Raw genomic sequence first — 20,580 nt, forward strand, 5'->3', positions numbered from 1 at the left:
ACTAGCTAAGTGTTTAGAAAACACTTACTAATAAAGCTTTCCTTTGAAGATAAAGTCTTCCATAGTGTTTGTGTATCCTCTTATTCCAGTGTAAGGATGACTTTTTTGCTTAAAAATGTGCCTTCAGCTAAAACACTCATCCAGAAATAAGCGGACCCAGAGATAAGCCAGGAGGGTATATAAGTAGCTAAATCACTAGTATTTTTATCTCTAGCTTCATCAAAAACATAATTATCCCATAGTGACAAGACAGTTCAAATCTTGCTCAGCTCTTTCCAGGACAACTGAAAAAGTTAAGACCAAACATGTGCAAGCTGTCTGACATTTCACAAGATTCAATTGCAAGAGTAGCCTAGGCAAGGATGGAATGTTCTGCATTCTTCTCCCATCTGAGATGCTGGATCGACTATATTCCAATGTACCAGACAGTCACTGACAGAATAAGGTTCAACCAAGAAAGAAGATACATTAGCAGTAGCTAAAGCTGGCTCTTATTTTCACTCTAAGTACATGCATATGCTTAATGGCTCACTCAATACTAAACGAGCATTGGCAGCAACCACTGCACCCAGGGAATGACTGAAATCTCAAATGTATATTTGGCAGAGAGGTGAGAATGGCAGAAGCCAGATTCAGAAAACTAAACTCTGTTTATCCAGTGAGCAGTAACAGCCTGAAATCCTAAGTGATAAAACAAGTATCAAAAGATATTTTAACTTGACCTGGAAAGATCACTTCTTGAGAACAGCATAATCCAGTTTCCATTCAATTCTTGGCTCACCTGCTCACCAGCCAGTCCTGAGGGGTGGCAACCCCCACTGTCAGAGACTTCCAGCAGCATGACCTCTTTCTTAGCAGTAACAAACAAATGCCCCTTCTTATCAGCTGAATATAGACCCAAAAGCAAGGACTTCTTCTTATACTGAATGACATTTATAAAGAAAATATTAATTTGTTACTAATTCCCCAAATCACATTATTTTCAGAAGGATCCCTTCCATTACTACAGCATAAGAGATAACCAATGACCTCACTTCACTCTGGGCTTCTTTCCCATCTTGTATTACAATCCTGTGTTTTAATAAAGGAGTGAATCTCAACAGACATGGTCTGTAACATTAAGATTTTTCACTCTCTGAAGCAAAGAAACTTAGTATCTCCAAGCTGACACAAGCAAAGGATAAGAGATTTAGTGCCCTGAAATTTGATGGTGACCAAGATAGCAAAACCAGAAGCACTGATCATCTCCTATATATGACAGAGGTTCCTCAGAAACTATGAAAACTGCGTGTATCTTCAGCCAGCTTTAAGGACAGCAAACGCCTCTTCCAGGGCCTGCAGTCATACACCTCGCTCAGCCACCAGAGGGAACCTAAGGACAACTCACGTCAACTGCTATTATCTGTAGACATGTGTGAGATGGGCTGGTATTTTCATTTCCTTGCGACACTGACATTAAGCTTATGGTATTTAAAATCCGCTGTATAGAAACAGCAATGATACAGTTACCTGGATTCAAAATTCAGACCCACTCCAGCTCATCTCACAAGCCAGACAACAGCCAGCCAGTACTAACTTTACTGCTGCTGACCTGACCTGCATTTGAACTAGTGATCCAGGGATAAAAGACGGAAAACCCTATTAGCAGTGATCCACTGCCACCGGACATCACACACTTAGAAGCATCAGCCTTTTGTGTCCAGTGGGTAGGGAATGAAAGATCCTTTTTACCTTCGTGGGTCTCATACAGTTCACATTACCAGAAAAGCAGAAAACCATGTCCTGTCAGCATGGCATTCTGGATATCCAACACACTGATATGGCAGCATCATACTTCCTATTTTAAAGAAAGATATGTGCAACTTCATAACAGGAAAAAAAAAAAAAGAGGATTTAACTGGCGATTCAAATCACTTTTGAAGGTGACCATGTAAAGCTGGTAGACTTCTACTCCACACTCCTACTCCCTCTGAACAGGAATTAAGTACTGTCAGTACTTTCTGGCAATTATGACTCTGAAGACAGTTTCTCAGGATTCAGATCCAGTACATAAGAGTGGAAAAGCCTTCTAAGGTCAATGACTGAAATCCCTTGCTGCAGCAGATGACCATATAAACTTATCCCTTCTGTTGACTGTCAGACGGGCCCCTTAATGATGTCCAGCAGAAAACCCTCAAATGACTACTCATCCTTTCACACCTTGGCTTGTATGCGCTGAGAGCCATAGTTGCGAAGTTCAGTAAGAAGTTCTACCTGCATTATATTTTCCATGCCTGTGCAAGAGCCAACACAGCTAAGAAAGTATGAGCATAGATATAATAGAAACAGACAATTATTACTTTAGAAGGCAACAGAGCCACACTAAATGAGGGCAGAGGTTGACCCTGTAGCCAGCAGGCACAATGTGCAGTCTGTAGGCAGCTTTGAACTTAGATTTTAATACTAGAGCAGACTTTCAGAGAGGAATAAGAGTAACTGCATGAAAGAGGAGCTGGGGGAAACTGACTTCCAAATGCAGCATTATTTGACTAAAAATTACTGTAGTACTAAAGGCACTGAAAAATATGAACCTTCAAGCACTATACTTCAGACAGGAAGAACTTCTGAGGAAAAAGAAAGGCTTTACTCAGTTCCAAGACTGACGCACAAGACAACCAACCATCCTAATATTTTTAAAGAGCCGACAACTTGATGGGGAATGCCCATATGACATCGTGGAGTAACAGCTTTATGGTGTCTCCTCAGGGCCCCAGTTAAACTCTGTGGTCACTAAAACAGTGTCGATAGGTCATAAGTGTGGTGTTGGGAGGCCAGGATGACAGGCAAAGCAAAATAACAAACAGAAGCTCGACTGACATTATTTTGGGCAAGTAGTCAGTAGAATAAATTTACTGCAGCTCATAGGCATAACTTTAGTGACGGTGAGAAATTCACTGCTGCTGAGCTGACTGAAAACAGCAGCTGGAAGTGGAAGACAGTACTGTAAACCAACCCACTGGAGGGGAAGGAGTGGAGGTGCTCAGATCAAATTTAGACAGGTTACCAACAGACTGCACTAATAATAGTGGTATAAGGAGACTCCAGCCAGGACCCCTAAACAGTATTTCCTGTGCATATGGATGTATCTGTGTCATAGGAATGGGAACACAAACACAAAAATTGAATGAGAATGTTAACTAGTAAGCCTACAACTAATTTTGAAACCCTAGAAAGACATCTTAGGAATCTGGGCTTGACCCTGCTCTCTCACTGAAAAGCAACAGACAAATTTGTATTGACTTGGAAGTGGAGGACTGAGTCTTTAAATCAAAATATTTCTTCCTGAAGCCTCTAAATAATAATGTATTGCAGCAACAGCACTTTGCAAAATAAAGGCTATTCAATTCATTTGTCTTCAGGCATATCTGAAACACTGACCTCACCAGATGAACTATTAAAAAAAAAAAAGAACAGAAAAAAACAAACAAAAAAACCCTCTTTAGTAATGACAGTCTCCAGTCTCCTTTGTGGCAAAAGGAAAAGCAAAACTTTGCACTAAGATCATTTAGATAATTCGCTATCTGTAAAATAACATTAAAATTGCTTGCTATGGTCTAATCAGTTCCACTGCTACTGCTGGTGAGTTCACACAACTTTACTGCTCTAAAATTTAAAAATATTGCTGGAACACCCTCAAATCCTCCTAAATCAAGCTTTCCACTCATAGATGCATACTATTTCAGTACTTACTTGAATAAATACAAACTTAAACCACTGGTAGTAAAAAGTCCTCTTCAAAAGCTTACCAAACAAAAGCATCCATACTGAAAATTGGGTTCTGCTACTCCGTGCTATGAGATCTAGGAAAGTTAAGTGAAGCTGTGCTGAAATGCAGCATGGCCACTCTTATGAATGGTCTTTACAGTTAGAAACAGTAGTCATAACTACATTCACTGCCACAGGCAGGCAGATGCCACCCAGGAAAAGCCCAACAAGTTTATATGTTCCCCAGAAACTCTTAAGTGGAAGTTTGGTCTTCCTTTCCAAGGCCGCCTCTGAGACCAGCTGTGTGTCATGGATACAGCTCCTCACTGAGACTCACAAGCAATTACCATCCTCACAGATCTGCTGACAGAGCTGTTCATTTGAGAACTTCAAAACACTTTTAATTGACGGTCTGAGTTAGCTCTGACTTTGCTCTGAACAGAGCGCACGCAACTTGCTGCACTGGCAGATCCTGCTGTGGTAACTGATCTGGAAGAGGATGTCTATGGACAAGTTTTACGACAGCCCCTCTGTCAGCTCTGTTTAACCTAGAGTCCAGACTTTGGCAGGGACCAACAGGCGCCTAGAAGAGGATACCAGAACAGGGCAAAACTGCAGTGATTCCTCCTGCAAGATATACCTCCTCCCTTCCAGATAACTATCTAGGGAGTTTTGTTTGCTGGGGCAGTGAGGAGTGTGCTTGCCTGGTTGGTTTCGAGAGACAGGGGAGATACTGCATGCAGCTGTGGTTTCTCTATTCGAAAAGAGAGGTTCACTTATTTATAAAGCAAAATAATAGAGAACAAAATATAAAATGCTGCTCTACTCCTGATGTTTCACTTAACTCTCCCTGCTGCTGACAACTGAGCTGACATTTTCAGAGAACCACTCACACCATCTCTCTCAGAACTACCTTTCTGAACAGCTATAGCTAATTTAGACATCACTATGTACACATAGTTAAAGCACTTCTCGTCTTCCTTGCATTTTCCAACATTTACTTCATCTATAGTTTAGTTATTAGCACATTTAAGAATCACTTTAAGATTTTAAATCAACCACCAAACTCTATTTCCTCATTTTCCAGTATCTTCTCAAGCCACTTATGATCGCATTAATTCATCAGAACATTATAAAGGACTCCGCTGATAACTCTGCTGTAAGAACTGGGCCTCCAATCTTTTTAACACAAGGATCTTCCCCCTTATTCTACTACTCCTTTTGACCAGGGTCTCATAAGGAAGATCACAGTACATCCTGTTAACCAAATTGCTCTTATTCACATAATCACCGAATACGTAGGGAGCCTACTACACGCAGTCACAGAATATTCTTAGGCCCAGAACCATTGCTTCACTTTGGAAAATCCATAATGGTTCTTATCTGTTACAGCATATTTATACAACTTTCTCTCAGTTCTCATCCATTTGTTTCCTTCCAGACGTGCAAATATGAAAATCAAATTTAGTGATGGTACTTTTCTTGTCCCATCATGTCCTTTTTTTTGTTTGTTTTCCCCCTATACCTGCTATCACATTTACCACACTGCGGCTGATTTAAACAAGACTGTGCATACCAAAAACAACGATGCAGCTGATTCTTATCTGAGAACCTTGTGAAGTCATGGGGAGCTACCATCTTGTCCAATCAATTAATTTTACAGACTGGATCTAAAACCTCTTTGTGGGAAAGCCACAAATATTGACAAGCACAACGTATCTTCAATCTTGCTAGCCTAGCTAACAATGCAGTAAGGATACTATTCCATGCATCATGACACAGTCTGCCCTAAATACCACCCCAAATGCCCTGAAGCTTGCACATCTGAGCTGAAGTAACCATATCTACACTGCCTAGGAACACCTAAATAACCTAAAGGCAGCTCATCCATTTCAATGCACAATGTTTTATTCGTCTTCCTGATTACATAGAATACTCACAGACAACACCGTCCAACCTTCTCCAGAAGATAAACAAAACAGAGTAATCTCAAAACCCAATTTTGTTATTATGCACACACACTTTGTCACAGATCTTTTAACCTTCCAGCTGACTGACCCAACCAGTCTGTGTTTCCATTGCATTTACTGGATACCAGCAGTGCTAGAAAGTTACCAGTAAGTATCCAAAAGATGTTGTCCTAATACTGTGGAGATTGAGAAAGGTTTAGTATCTTTAATAGCTTTACATCAGAGATGATTATAAGAAGCAATGTAACAAATGCCCAAACTGGACCGGTTTGTACACAAACTGGGTCTTCAGAGAATTCTTCAAAGACACCTAGAAACACCATGATGTTAGAGCTATCCATCGATAATTATCTATTCCTGTTTGACAGGGTAAGCCCTTAATTGCAGGCCGATAACAGCCAGCTTTATGCAAACCTCTACCATAAGTGCCTTAAGTTCACCACAATGAGAAAGTCAGAACTAAAATGGCCTGGTAACATTAGAAGTCCAGCAGCAATGAACCAATGAGGAAGATGCTGGATTAAGAGATAAAATGCCAAATTTGGCTAACCATCTCTACTGCTGTCACATGCAATCAGCTGGCCTCTCTGTGCTTTGATTTCCTCAGCTATGAACAAGGACAGGAATAATTATTTGTTGTTTTCTTTAAGTATGACCAAAAAATAATAAAATCTGCTGAGCCAAAGAAGTGAATATAATGCATTTGGATGCACAGGAAAGATCAGAATTGATACCATTTTACTCCCAGCCAGCAGGGGCTGCAAAGAAGACTGCAGAAGAGACCAGATGAGGTACATTTTCAAAAGTACATTAGATGCCAGAATGTTGGATTAAATGGTGATAGTTCATGTGTTAAATCCACCCCAGTGGAACTACACCACCTTCATAAGTCTCCTGGGACACTTGGAACTGCTGCACCAGATTTATTCAGTGGGAACAAAATGCTCACGTGCAAGGATGGAATTTGAAGACTCCAACATGGCACAGCAGAGGAAATATGCTACATATGCTGTGTGCCAGAATACCATAATGACAGGAGCCTCAAAATGCAGGCAGTAGATCAGCAAGAATAAAATTAGACCATGCTTTTGTACTTATTTACACTCACATTGCTAACACTGTACAACCTTTGCTGCACCACAACCAGCTTTGTTGCTGAACCTATTATTTTACAAGCATCCAGTAAATGGCATTTAGAACAGCATCTGCAAATTAACTCCTTAACTGACTTAACTCCTACAAAAGAATTTTCATTTCTTTATGACTCATCTTTAGATTTTATTTTTCATTTCTCTAAGCCCTCCTTTGAAATCTTACTCCAAACATTAACAGCAACAATTTAATGGAACACAATCTGCAAAGTCCTCTTAAAGACACATTCCACAGATCAAAGTAATTCCAAAGGGAGGTCATGCTATTGTTTCGCTTTAGCCATAAGAGCCGCTAACTGTAAAAAAAAAAAAAAAAAAGCTGTTGTGAGAATAATTGAGGGCCTACTTTTTCAAACGAAAAACCACAACAACCCAATACAATCAAAACCAAACAAAAATCATCCAAACAATCAACCCAATCCTCTTCCCCAACCCCCCTTCCCCCCCCCCCCAAAATAACAACCAACCAAAAAGAAAAGCCACAAAGAGCTCCAAAGCCAGACAATATGGTGGACAAAACACAAGTTTACATGCAGACAGGGTCAGAAAAGGACTGTGTGAAAACAGCTGTTAACAATACCTAAAAATAGCTTAGCATTCCTCCTCTTTGGTAAAGCTCCACCAGATGCCCCTGGTACCTTCTGGAAAGAGAGAAAGAAACAGTTTGAAAAAAAAAAAAAATCTATCAATTGAGACAAGAGTAAACCAGCAATAATCCCATACCATCACCACTTCCAACACACCTCTATCTGTTCATCGTCCTACTATTAAATCGCAGTCCTTGCTGAGCAAGCATGTAAATCCTCTTCATTCACCTCTGACAAGAAGACTCAACTCATCATTGCTTACTACCCTCACGGAGTGAGAAAGCCACCATCTGAATCTTTCATACTTCACTCTGTTCATAATTAAACAGAGCATGACTCATGGTCATCATGGGTGACTGCTGTTCTGTCCACAAACAGAAGCACCTACCATCACTCAGACCTATCACCACTTGATCCCTTATAGTATTTCTTAATACTAAAGCTGAATTAGAGAGGGGAAGAAAAGGCTATTATGCACATAAAAGATTCAATCCTTCATAACCAATTCCAGTATGAACACTTTACTGTGATCTATTAGTTCAGCTAATTTTCTTCTATCCAGAAAAAATGCCCTTTCCAATAGGATCCATGCCTGCTTCCATTAAGATCAAAGTTACCACCATGCTTTCTTAATATTAGAAAGTATGGAGGAAAACCTGACCACACCCAAGCAATTGTTTTAGAAGGATTTTTATTTATTTTTATTTTATAATTTAAGTAAGTTCCACAGCTGAGAATAGTAAACTTCCAAGTGACATTCCATTTCAAAAACTATTTCCCCAGTTCAAAACACCTCATAATAGGGAAAACACTAGAAGCCAAGGAAATGTGAAAGTCAATGCACTTGCTTCTTAAGCTGTTTATGAACAGCCATCATTAAATCAAATCAAGATAAATAAGCCTCTGTGGCTATAATGCTAACATGATGTATTACGTAGTATATAATGTTAGTGTAAATGGTGAGGTTGCTGAGTAACTTTTTTCCTTTTTTAATAGTAATATTGGGATACAACAGGTGGAGAGAAACTAGCCAAGAACCTGTCAGCCTAGGGAAAGTTCATGTGTACCTCTGCTCCTTCATAAGTGAAAGGGTCACATATTTTGGGTGGTTCCCTTCACCATGTAAATAAAGCTTTGACCAAAGCTACTGCTGAAATCATCAGTGAAGTCTTATACATCATAGGAAAGTTTTCCATTCTTAGAAAGAGCAGATGTCAACTAACACTCATTGGCTGCACTTAGGAATGGAACCTATTATGCATATATACAACTCCTAGCACAGTGGAGTTAGAGTCACAACTCCACCATTTAGGAAAAAAAAAAAGTCCTCAATGAAGTGAAAATAATGAACAGAACTTTTTTCTTTTTCCCCTTAATACTACTGGAATTTAAGCAGTGGAAAGGAAGTTGCCAATAATCCAAATCTATTTTTAGAAAGCAGCAGCAAGATACGACATGTTAAACTTCAATAAGAGAAGTTCAGGTTAGATATAAGGAAAAAGTTCTTTACTGTGAAGGTGGTGAGGCACTGGAACAGGCTGCCCAAAGAAGTGGTCAATGCTCCATCCCTGGCAGCGTTCCAGGCCAGGCTGGACAGAGCCTTGGGCAATGTGATCTAATGTGATGCGTCCCTGTCACTTGGAACTAGATGATCTTAAAGTCCTTTCCAACCCAAACCATTCTAAGATTCCATAATAATCCAATTACAAATATACTATGAATGCATATTTGAGTATGAATAAATTACTTATAAAAAATATAAATAAATAATGAATAAATAAATACCATACTCCAAAGATTATAGCTTCAGAACTAAAAAAAAAAAAAAAAGTTACCAATACTAGGAAGCTCCAATTGAATTCTTATGCCACCAAGTGGGATATTGTGAAAGTCATTAAGACTAGAGATTTCAAAGAGGAATAATTTGCATGGAGTGTTTATCTGCCAGCCTGACATTAAATATGTCAGCCCGATTTTCCAAACTGCTGAATACATTTGAACTGGAATTGCGGATGCTCAGCAGTCCTGAAAAAAACAGAAACTGACAGGGGTTTTTACCTTGTTTCTCCACCTGTCAGGAATCACTGAAAACATTCCCCATTTACAAAACTATTTTGGCTTCTAACAGAAGTGACATACACAGCAAATGGGAGTCCACACAATCCATCAGCAGTGGGATTAAATTCCATTAGTGATGTTTCTCATACAAGATGAGAGTGTAGCCTATTCTCTTTAACTGCACCATTGCCACATTTTTTAACAGCACAATCACTGAATAATATAATAATCCATTACTGCAGGAAATTTCATGCTTCTCTACTCGGTGTTTTCAATAGGGCTGAGGTATTACTATATCATCAAGCTAAAGGTCCTCCTGGGGCTGAATACTACCCAGGCAGTTGTATACACATCATATACTACAGCAAAGTGGCTGATTTAAAAATTCTGAAGAGTGAACCTCTGTGAAAAGAAAAAAAAATATATATAAAAACTTATCTAAGAATTTTACCAGAGGGTGCTTTGTAACTTGCACTTGTGCACATTTCTGATGATTCAGCAGATGCGGCTGGTGCTGATCTGCTACTGGCAGATATTGCAGATCCACTTAAGCCAATAGGCTGAAGATCTGACCATTATTTTCTAACTGATTTGTGACAAGATACACAACTCATACTTATTCCAAACACCTCTGGAAGCAAACAGGAATTTCTGCAGCAACGCAGTGCATTCTGCAAGCAGGATGCCAAGGAAAGCACAGGCAAGAATAGCAGCCTCACTAAGAGTCCTAAGATAGCATATTCAATGTTTTGGCTTTACTGTATCCCACATCATCAAAAGATTGGCTTAAAAAAACCACACCCAAGAAAACCAAAACCCACAATGTAGCATGTGCCAGACGCTTCATAGAATTGTACCAGTGAAGGCCTGATGTTTCATATTGCCTAAAGGAAAACATGGATGGCACATAAGAAGCAAACACTCATTGTAAACAAAATCCACAGCTAATCTATGAGGAATCTTATCTATGAGCTATGTCAGATGACACAATCTTCACCTGTACTGTAGAGTCAAACACTCTTTCCTACCACAGGCTCCAGTGCACCAGTGTGTCACCACCTTCAAACACAGATACCAGGCCCCTCTGCTACATTATGATTCACAGGGGAAAAAAACAGGAACCACCAAACTAGATCAGCTGAAGAGCATCAAGCAGCAGTTGATATATTGGTTCCCTTTTGGAGTTCTGCAGCCTAATCTTTACCCAGGAAAGGAATTTCTGAGGCCTTATTTTAATCCCAGTTTAGCTTAATATTGAAAAATCCCTGGTCATATGCTGGGAAAAAAGTTACATACAAGGAAAGGTGACAGGATTTCTGCCCACCTGTCTCTAGTCCTAGATATCATCTTTCAGGAGTGTTAAATTCACTTGTAAGAACTGTTGCTAGAACTAGATGAGGCCCTCCAAAAACTCAGTTAAGAGTGTGAAGGAAAATATTGCTATCACTCTTGCAAGGAAAAACAATTCTGAAGTCTAACAAACATCATTGAGAACCTCAAACTGGAGACATGCAATCCACCTCACTGTAATTCAGATAAAATATGAATAGCCATCTACTGGAAATAAAATAAGTGGTAAGGGCACTCTACATATCTCAGGGCCTTCATCACCCATGGGAAACAAAGTATTCTATCCCATTCCAAGCAGCTATTTTAGGCCCTCTATCTTGCTGAAGGGGACAGAGCTTATGGCAGAGTGAGCTGTAAGCACACCCAGTGCCTTCCATACAGCTCCAACCAGAAGTCATTAACAGCCCTTTAGAGATACCAGACCAACCACACACAAACAGATGTCATAAAGAAAATGTTACAAGTTACTGTAGATAGGCAGTGATATTATGGAAGAACAGTGAACATGAAGTTTGTATGTATACATCCGTATATGTGTGGGTGTTAAGACTCAATGAGGGCAGCGTATGGCTCTAGAATCTATCATTAATTTAAGCTAAGCTTTAGATCCCAGGTCAGGATTAAGGCTTGTGGTTTAATTATACAGAAATCTTAGGATGAAAAGTCCCACTACCCTGAGATAATACCTCATATTAAAACAAAAACAAAACCAACAAGTATTCTACCAAAGCTTCAGAAAAGTATTTGGTTAACTACAGTATGCACATAATATGCAGAAAATATGCATGGGATAGGCAGAAGCATGTAGTGAAAAAGATCAGCGGAAGCCAGGCAACTGGCTGCCTTGAAGTTCTGATTCTTTAGGGTCTTTGATTCACTGCAGAACTGAAGTTATGGGATTGGCTGGGATCTAAGCACCTGAATTTGACATCCAAGCCTCAAATCTGAACATGCTCATCTCTGTCATTCAAGATTTGGTCTATGTCCCCAATGCATTATTTAAATGAGACCCAAGAAATACTGGGGTAGTTAGTTGGGAAGCCACAGGTCTCACCTCTATCACACGTCGCTTCAGATGCAAATATACACACTGTCCTGTTTTCCGGTAATGCCTCTCAATGTGTTCCCTTCCAAATCCCAGAAATGTGTTCATGCACACATAGAGACCTCCTTCTGAATCCTAAAACAAATGACAAAAATAGTTATAGCACAGAAGGAACAGAGCAGGACAGAAAGCACCTAGCAAGCAGGAATAAATAAATTAATTAATTAATTTTAAAAAATGGCAGACTCTGTTATTGGGCAAGCACTTAAAATACACCTTTCATAGCTCATTATGGTGTTTACATCAGTCATCCTCTAAAAATTCCACACCCTATCATAGCCTTTAGAAAGTCACTGGAATGGATCACTTTAAAACTACAGATTAGCAACTGTCCAAATTGGAGGTCTACAAGTTAGTCTTGAAAAATTCCATTTAAGTGCCTGATCCCCAGAGATTTATAGGTGCAGAAATTTGTAAAGCCCAGAAATAATCAAGCACAGCCGTTTAAAATGGAACTCTTTTGGATGTTTGATTGCAAGAACAACATTCCAAATCAGAAGCGTGGCAGAGCTCATAGTCCAGGGATTCAGCCACAACTTCTACTGTTGATCAGAATCTTGTCTGAGAAAAACAGATCTCAAGTGATCTTACAGCTCAAAACTGGCTAACAAGAAAATCCTCAAGTGTTTTGTGAAAATTCTTCAGTGCCTATCAGGGATTCTCTCTATTCATACAATTAGAGTGCTTGGAGACAAGGGTACTGAAAGGAAATACAAAGATATATATTCCTGGTACTGATCACAAATGCTGACATAACCTGGCAGGAGTCTTGTCACTTTCTGCTCTCCCAAAAGCTGGGTGTTGATGCTGACTGTTACTGGGGTCTTGGTCCATTTTAACACTACTCCTAGATCTCTCTTATATATTCAGACTCCCAGAAGGACTTTCAGTCATCTGGTTCCTTGGTGTTGGATCAATTTTTTAAGCCCTCTCCAACATGTATTGTTTTGAGTAGATGGTGCATAACAAAGATTGAGCCTTTCAGAAGCACTGTGACCTTCCTTCTATTGTGAAGGTGTTTGTGCTATTGGAGCACAAACACAGGCACAGAAAAGCTCACACTATATTCCTCAAAGAACATGAGCCAAACCATAGGCAACTTGAAAAGAAATTAAGTAAATAAATAAATAAAAATCCTTACATCCAGAAAATTAAAAAAAAAAGTCACCTTAGGCACATACATGCACATAATCATGTATTGAGAATTGTTACATCAACAATTGCTTTGACAGGATACCACCTGATAGTGCCACACCTGAAATATATTCAGTGCAATAAAATGAAACTCTCTCCTGCCCAGCTTGCCTCTCTTCAGTGCTCTGCCAGGCAAGAACCTGTACTCCACCTCCAAGCCCTAGCAGGCCCCTCTCTCAGAGCGAACACAAAGTTGTCCATCATGCTGCACCAGACAGCCACTGTACCAGTTAGGCTCTTTCCAGTTCAGTGCACTCAAACAAGCAGCAGAGCGCAAGTCTGACAGAAATCGTAGCTGATCTCCAGTATTCACCTATTTGCACTAGATTAATATACCTTATTCTCTTCCAGAAAAAAGAAGCTGAAGGGCTAATAGTGTTGAACAGTTGTTGCTCATTTGATACCTGGCACAGACCAGATAAGACCCTTGTAAGTCTCTCTCCTCTCACTATGAAAGAAAACCAGGCTTGAATGTTCCACTCTAAACACAGTTATTTCTTCCCAGTCTCTTTCAAAGACTGGCACTGAGTATTTCTAAGGTCTTGAAGGAACGAAAAGTTCCAGTTAACCTACAACTGTCATGCATACCTCTATGCTACACCTTCAAGCATGTTTGTTTGAATCAATACAACGCAAGAATTGAAGAACTGCCTCAGACACCAACTCATATCGGTACTTCCGCAGTGCGCAACACAACCATGGAGCTGAGAAACACACCATAAAGAGAGACCAGAGAAGGATGATTTACCCCAAGACTTTAGAAAAAGTCTCTTCCGCTTTTCTTCATGTGGAGCAACACTTACAAGCTTCAGCAACTCAGGTTTAGCAAAAGATAAACATGTAATGATGTATACAGCTGTTGCTTTAACTAAAGGACAAAAAATTGCTCTGAGCATTCCAATCAATCTGAAGCATAAGGATTTAAACTATCTGCCATTCACACTTAATATATACCAGGAAGTCATTTTTTCAGCATCTAGATACCACAATGATTATCTCTGCAGAGTAAACAGTAAACTATTTAGTCATCTAATTTCTAATCCACATAACACCTACCTGAGATTGTATTAAAAATAAAATAAAATAACCATACAGCTCCTTAAATCTGACATGTTCACAGCTTTGAGAACACGGCGGACAGTTAAGATTGTGCTCAAAAGTAATAAAGTAGTTAAAACTCAAAATAGTATTAAAATACAGTTGCATTTAAAACTGTAATTATATTAATTTAATTAATTTTAATTTACACTACTCTTTCACAGATTTATCTATTTAAGGCCCATTTTATACCTATGCTGTCTACTCTTTCATCCTGTATTATCTTCCGTGAGAAAGTCATGCATGTGTCCTCTACAAGAGAGGACTATAGGCACCCAGCCTAAATAAAAATATATAGTGTTGTTACTCTAGGGTCTCAGGAACTTTGTTTACAAATTTGTTTTCTTGGAGACCATTTTCTCTTTTTCTGGAGGGAATCCAAGAGACCACTGAACCGCTCTGATAAGCTGCCTATGACAACAATCTGACACTTCCAGTCTATGAGCTAAATGTAGAATCTGAGTAAGTTGGTTGTGGTTACTAACAAAACAGTAATTTCTCCTGGAGAACACAGGCATGCTATTCTCTCACAATTTGGAAAGAATTGGACAGACTGTTCAAAAGCCTAAAAGGTCACAGCAAAACAGGGATGTGTGAAAAAGCCACCTTTGCAGAAGGCTGTATAAAGGATTAGGCCCCTACTTGGTGCTTAAAGAACACCTGACTGTGATCTAAGACAAGCTTTATGCTGGAGAACCCTACTGAGCACACAACCAGTTCTGGAAGGAATAGTATTTTACATACCCTGTGGCATACAAATCTTTGCAACCAACAGTCATTTTACATATGTGTGAAAGTTTACACTGGAGAAAGGAAACATATCTAAAGTACTGAAGACAATTATCTTACACCAGAAGAATATAGCTTGTCTCAAGAATCAAAGCTAAGATGGTCATAGCAGAATCACAGAATGGTTTGGGTTGGAAGGGACCTTAAGGATCATGTAGTTTCAACACCCCTGCCATGGGCAAAGACACCTTCCACTAGATCAGGTTGCTCAAAGGCCCCACTGAACACTGCCATGGATGGGGCAGCCACAGCTTCTATGGGCAACCTGTGTCAGGGCCTCACCTCCCTCATAGTGAAGAATTTTTCCCTAATACCTAACGTAGATCTTCCCTCTTCTTGAAGAGCCCCTTTAGGTACCAGAAGGCTGCTCTAAGGTCTCCCAAGAGCCTTCTCTTCCCCAGGCTGAACAACCCTAGGTCTCTGAGCCTCTTCACAGGAGATGTGCTCCAGCCCTCTGATCATCTTCGTGACCTCCTCTGGCCTCTCTCCAACGGGTCCATGTCCTTCTTGTACAGGGGCTCCAGACCTGAATGCTGTACTCCGGGTGGGGGTGTCACCAGAGCAGAGAGGGATAATCACCTCCCTTCACCTGCTGATCATGCTTCTTTGTGAAGCAGCCCAGCAAATATTTGGCTACAAGCTCACAGTGCCAGGTCATGTGGAGCTTCTCATCAACGAACACCCCAAAATCCTGCTGCTCAGGGCTGTTCTCAAGCCATTCTCCACTCAGCCTGTACCTGTGCCTAGGACAGCCCTGACCCACATGCAGGAACTTGCATTTGTTGACCTTCACAAGTTTTGCACAGGCCTCCAGTTCTTCAACTTGTCAAGGTCCCTCTGGATGGCATCCCTTCTCTCCAGCGTGTTGACCACATCACACAGCTTGGTGTCGTCAGCAAGCTTTCTGAGGGTACACTTAATCCTGTTGTCCATGTCACCAACAAAGATGTTGAACAGCGCCTGTCCCAGTGCTGACCCCCAAGGGATAACACTCATCATTGGTCTGCACCCAGACATCAAGACAGACTGCAGCTCTTCAAGTGTGAGACCATTAAGCAAGTTCTTTATTCACTAAGTGGGCCATTCATCAAATCCACAACTCTCCAGCTTAGAGAATGTCATGCAAGGATAGTATCAAATGCCTTGTACAAGTCCAGGCAGATGATGTCAGTTGCTCACCCCTTATCCACAAACACTGTAACCCTGTCATAGCAGGTGATCAAATTTGTCAGGCACAATTTGCCCCTAGTTAAGCCACAATATACCAGGTGCTTTACAGATACAAAGGGAGGCACAGTCCACACCAAGGAGATAAGTTATGCTTTGTTTTTTAAAAAAGGTCTTCTTACTTATTTAGATATTCATGTTTCGCAGAGGAGGAAGGAAAAAGAGCTAAACTGCAACAGACTTACCCCCTCTCAGGCCTGAAAAACAGAGCAAGAAAGCTGGTGGACAAGAGGTCTGGCCAACACAAACTCCAGTCCACGAGGAAACAGAGAGAATACCACCTCACTTCACATATGCTTATGACACCACAGACTAACAGCTTTCCAACACTACTAACCTGATCAGGATTTGAACTAATGGCCCGTATCTCATTACCAAACCCCAAACCATTTAAACCCCTCAGGGAAATCTAGGGTTTAGCAATTTTAGACAATAATGAATTTATAAAACCACAGCTGCTGTGGTGATCTACTAACGCAGCAAAGAGTTACATACTCAGGCAAATCTACTACACAGCTATTTTCTTTAGGTCCACTAGAACATGATGAATATTGCTAATACAGGTATGAGAAAAGAGGGCAAAATGGCACCTCAAGTCTTTACAAGTCTTCATACCTAAATATAAAGAGAAGTTTGCTTATGTTATCACATATAAAGTAAAAAGTGCCAGTTATGACAAAGGGTCACTGGCTCCTCTGTGCATTTGGTCATGGTTTCCATGAGAGCATTTCACTACAAAACCCACGACCATACAGAACTGTTACAGGCTCTATTCAGACTGTTTATTCATCAGCAATCACCAAAATTAATTTGGCTGTGGTCACAAGACCTTTGCTGCATAACTGCAATCCAATCCTGAATATATTTAGAAAACGTACAGGACCGTCATACACATCACATTGAATCTCACAATAGTGTAACTAAATTACAGCAGAAAAGGAATAATAAGAGGGTAAAATTTGACATCTGGTAAAGAGGAGGAGAGGGAAAAGCAACAGAAAAGGAATGGAATGACACAGACATACATAAGCATTAATGTGAAAACATACACAAGCAGTGAAGAGAAGGCATGTACTACTGGAACTGGTAAAAGGCAAAAGAGATGGGAGGAAAAAGAAGAGCTGGATTGGGCAGAGAAAGAAAGGACAAATGATCTGAAATAAAGTACAGGATTTCTAGTAACTGGACTGGTAGCTCCAAGTGCTAAAGAAATCCTTCCCACACCTTCCCATCAAAACAAACAAACACCAAACAAAAACCAAACAAACAAAAAAAAACCAAATATGTAAGTTACTATTTACTGTTTTGTCACACTTTGCAATAACAACATGCAAAATACTGAACAAATGATGCATAACCAAAATAAAAAACATATCCAGTCTCTGGGGTCCTGATATCATGTGGACAGCCAGATGAACTTGTAACAGCAAATATATTACCATTCTGAAAAGTTTACAATTCATCATGTTCTGGGCTAAATGCCAAGTAGTAAGGATGGCACTGGGTATTTCCCTACTAACAGATTATTCTGCAATTGCTTGACAAAGATGTCTTGTCTTCATTGGAGCTTCTAGATGGGCACACGGACAAGGCCAATCAAGTGCAGCACTTGTATGCCCTGGCAAGAAAAAAAAAAAGCTGTTCAGGCAGCCAGTCACTAAAATGAAACCAAACCACCATTCCAAAAGGTGGATTGACTACTCACTCACATGCATAAATCACAGGCAGACTCCAGAACAGGGCATACATAATTCCAAAGCAGTATTCACAAGTCACATTCACAGGCAGGATCAAGGCTTCGTGGTAGGTGAGCAGATAATAATGGTAAAACTATCATTAGGTACTTCTAATCTGCAACAAGGAACACAGAACTTCCACCCATCAATCAAGACTGTTTGAGGTCATATTACCCAGGTGCAGATTGCATGAGCCACTGACAGAGATCCCATGAAGGTTTACTTCCCAGCTCTAGCAGTGCCACTCATACTGCTTCCATGGCAGCTTAGAGAAAGCCTGATGATTTTTGGTTTGTGCAGAGCTCTAGCCATACAATTCTGTTGGTCACAAAGACAGTGCTTCCAGAACAGAAAACATGGGGAAGAGCTGAGCGGAAACCTAATGGCTCCACAGTGATTCAGCAGAGGTGCAGGGTTGTCCATTCATCTGCATTTCTGTGTTTATCCTCTATCACTCCAGGTAACTTCCAATCAAAGTCTCTCTGCTACCCATAATATTCCAGCCCATCATTGCTCTGGATAACAGGATAACTAATGTTTGGTCAGTCATGGCTATAGAGGGGAAGGCTAGTAAGACCCAAATTTAGATCAAACACACAGAAATGTACAATGCACACACACACAATGTTTTTTCTCCAAATCCACAGTTACTTCTCACATTTGTGAGACACTGCAGGCACAGCCCTTACTGATTTTACCATTCTCCAGCTTTGGAAGACCATTTTGTTAACCTTGGTGTCCTGGTGCGCACCCAGCCAGCAAAACACTCACCCATGGGACAGCTTTGGTACTGCCCTGTGATGCAACCGTACAACACTGCTTTGATTTTTCAGAGTGATCACCCACTACCAGGCAATTCACTCCCTCAATAATCTGGATATAATTTTGCATCTAGGCTAAAATCCTTTGTCTGGAATATTCGATTTGTCTTGGTGTATTCAGTCACCTTACTTGTTTCCTCACTGCTGCTCCTGTCCCATCAATAGAAACAAGATACCAGGCTACCCCTCCCAGACAGTGGCCCCAGTGACTAATTTTCTTCAATGAATATTGACCAAAAGAAAAGCCAGATGAGAGGTGCTTATTTCTAGAAACATTTATGCAGCATGGTCACCGACACCCATTATACACTGCAAACTCTTAAGGATTTTCAGTCCTAGCTCGGCTGTCTTATAAACAGCAGAGCTTCAGAATAGTCTAGCTTCTGTGAGCTGTCCTAACATAACCACTACAGAGTCCCCTAGTCACAAAAATTAAGTCAGCAAGATTCACAGAGGAAGCCGTTAGAAGCTGCAAGGTGTTCCAGCAGAGTGAAGCCAAGCTGTAGGCTGCTCAATCAAACAGTTCTGCAACCTACAGAACCAGTTTGGTCCTGTCACTGTATCGGGCTCATAACCTGTGCTGTGGTTGTAAAACAATGCCCTTCATGAAGAAGCTTTCAAAGCATATCCATTTAAACATATACAGCCTGAATGCAAACCTTTCTTATGTTCCAGTTGGTATCGTATTTGTAGCAGCTGCCTCTCCCTCAGATGTATCTTGTCCAAAATGACTGGAGGCCTTTGAGACAAGGATCCCAGACAGAATTTCCAGCTGAATGCTATACTTCTATAGAAATAATACTAAAACAAAAGATTATACAACACAGTCTTTTTGCCTCCTGCATTGTACTGAATACAAAGTCTGGCTCATCTGCCAAAAGATGTGACAAAAGATGTCACAGTGGAGACAGGAAATCGGAGACAGGAAATCTCCATGACAGGGGCACAGACACAGAAAAAGTCACCAGGAGGGACAACCATGTGTCAAATCTGAAAAATGAGAGGTACAGGACTTCATCAGCCAAGTTGGAAACAAGGAAGTGGTACTAGACTACAATAGCTAGCTGCTGGGCCAGTCACTCAATTCCTGTATAAATAATCAATGGTTATCTGGAGTAGGAGTCCTCATTAGATAAAGTTTTTTCTAGAAGCCACAAAAAACAAAAAAAAAAGCAAAAAAAAAAAACCAACCCACAACCAACCACCCAACCACCAACCAACACAGGAAAGAAGTCATTAAAAATTAACTCTTAAAAAAGTACCTTTTCTAATCTTATGAGACAAGCAAACTAAAAAGTGTCACTAAGGCTCTTAAGCACACAGAAATTTGCCCCGTTTCTGCCAGCTTTCCTAGAAACCAACTCCAGTATGTTGCTGGAAATAGGCCAAATCTAAGGACATGAATTTCTCATCTTTCTAGTTGTCTTTCTAACAATACTACCTTACTAACAAGACCATCACGCTACAGTTAATCCACATGGAAAAAAAAAATACAATGAATATCCTCTTGTACCTCTCCTACCTCACACTTTTGATCTGAACTAACAACTCTCTTTGCAGCACAAAAGTACCACTGTTCTCAGATCTTCACCCCAGGAAGTAAGATTTCCAGCTCATGGAAAAGGAACCTCAACCAATTTGAGAACAATGAGTGAAGCTGCCCATATCCACTGGAACACCAATCTCAGTGATGCTACACCGCTCAAATCTGGACAAGGGGACACAATGATAGAATGACAAAGCAAGGTCT

At 40.3% G+C, this 20,580-nt stretch overlaps 1 protein-coding gene across 2 annotated transcripts in view; it reads right to left on the bottom strand.

Annotated features, from left to right (window-relative positions):
• The window catches only part of USP13 (ubiquitin specific peptidase 13), a 58,218-nt gene that overhangs the window by 34,164 nt on the left and 3,474 nt on the right, over nt 1–20,580 (bottom strand). For both annotated transcript variants that reach the window (XM_061452454.1, XM_061452455.1), the window contains exons 2-3: nt 11,915–12,040; nt 7,446–7,506 (exon numbers count right to left, since the gene is read on the bottom strand). In XM_061452454.1, coding sequence (XP_061308438.1) covers nt 7,446–7,506; nt 11,915–12,040 — 187 coding nt within the window. The remainder of the gene's footprint in view (nt 1–7,445; nt 7,507–11,914; nt 12,041–20,580) is intronic.

The sequence above is a fragment of the Pezoporus flaviventris genome, unplaced genomic scaffold (assembly GCF_033815535.1).
Source record: "Pezoporus flaviventris isolate CSIRO_AGI_PZ_B2104156 unplaced genomic scaffold, CSIRO_AGI_Pfla_v1 ptg000013l, whole genome shotgun sequence".
NCBI lineage: Eukaryota > Metazoa > Chordata > Aves > Psittaciformes > Psittacidae > Pezoporus > Pezoporus flaviventris.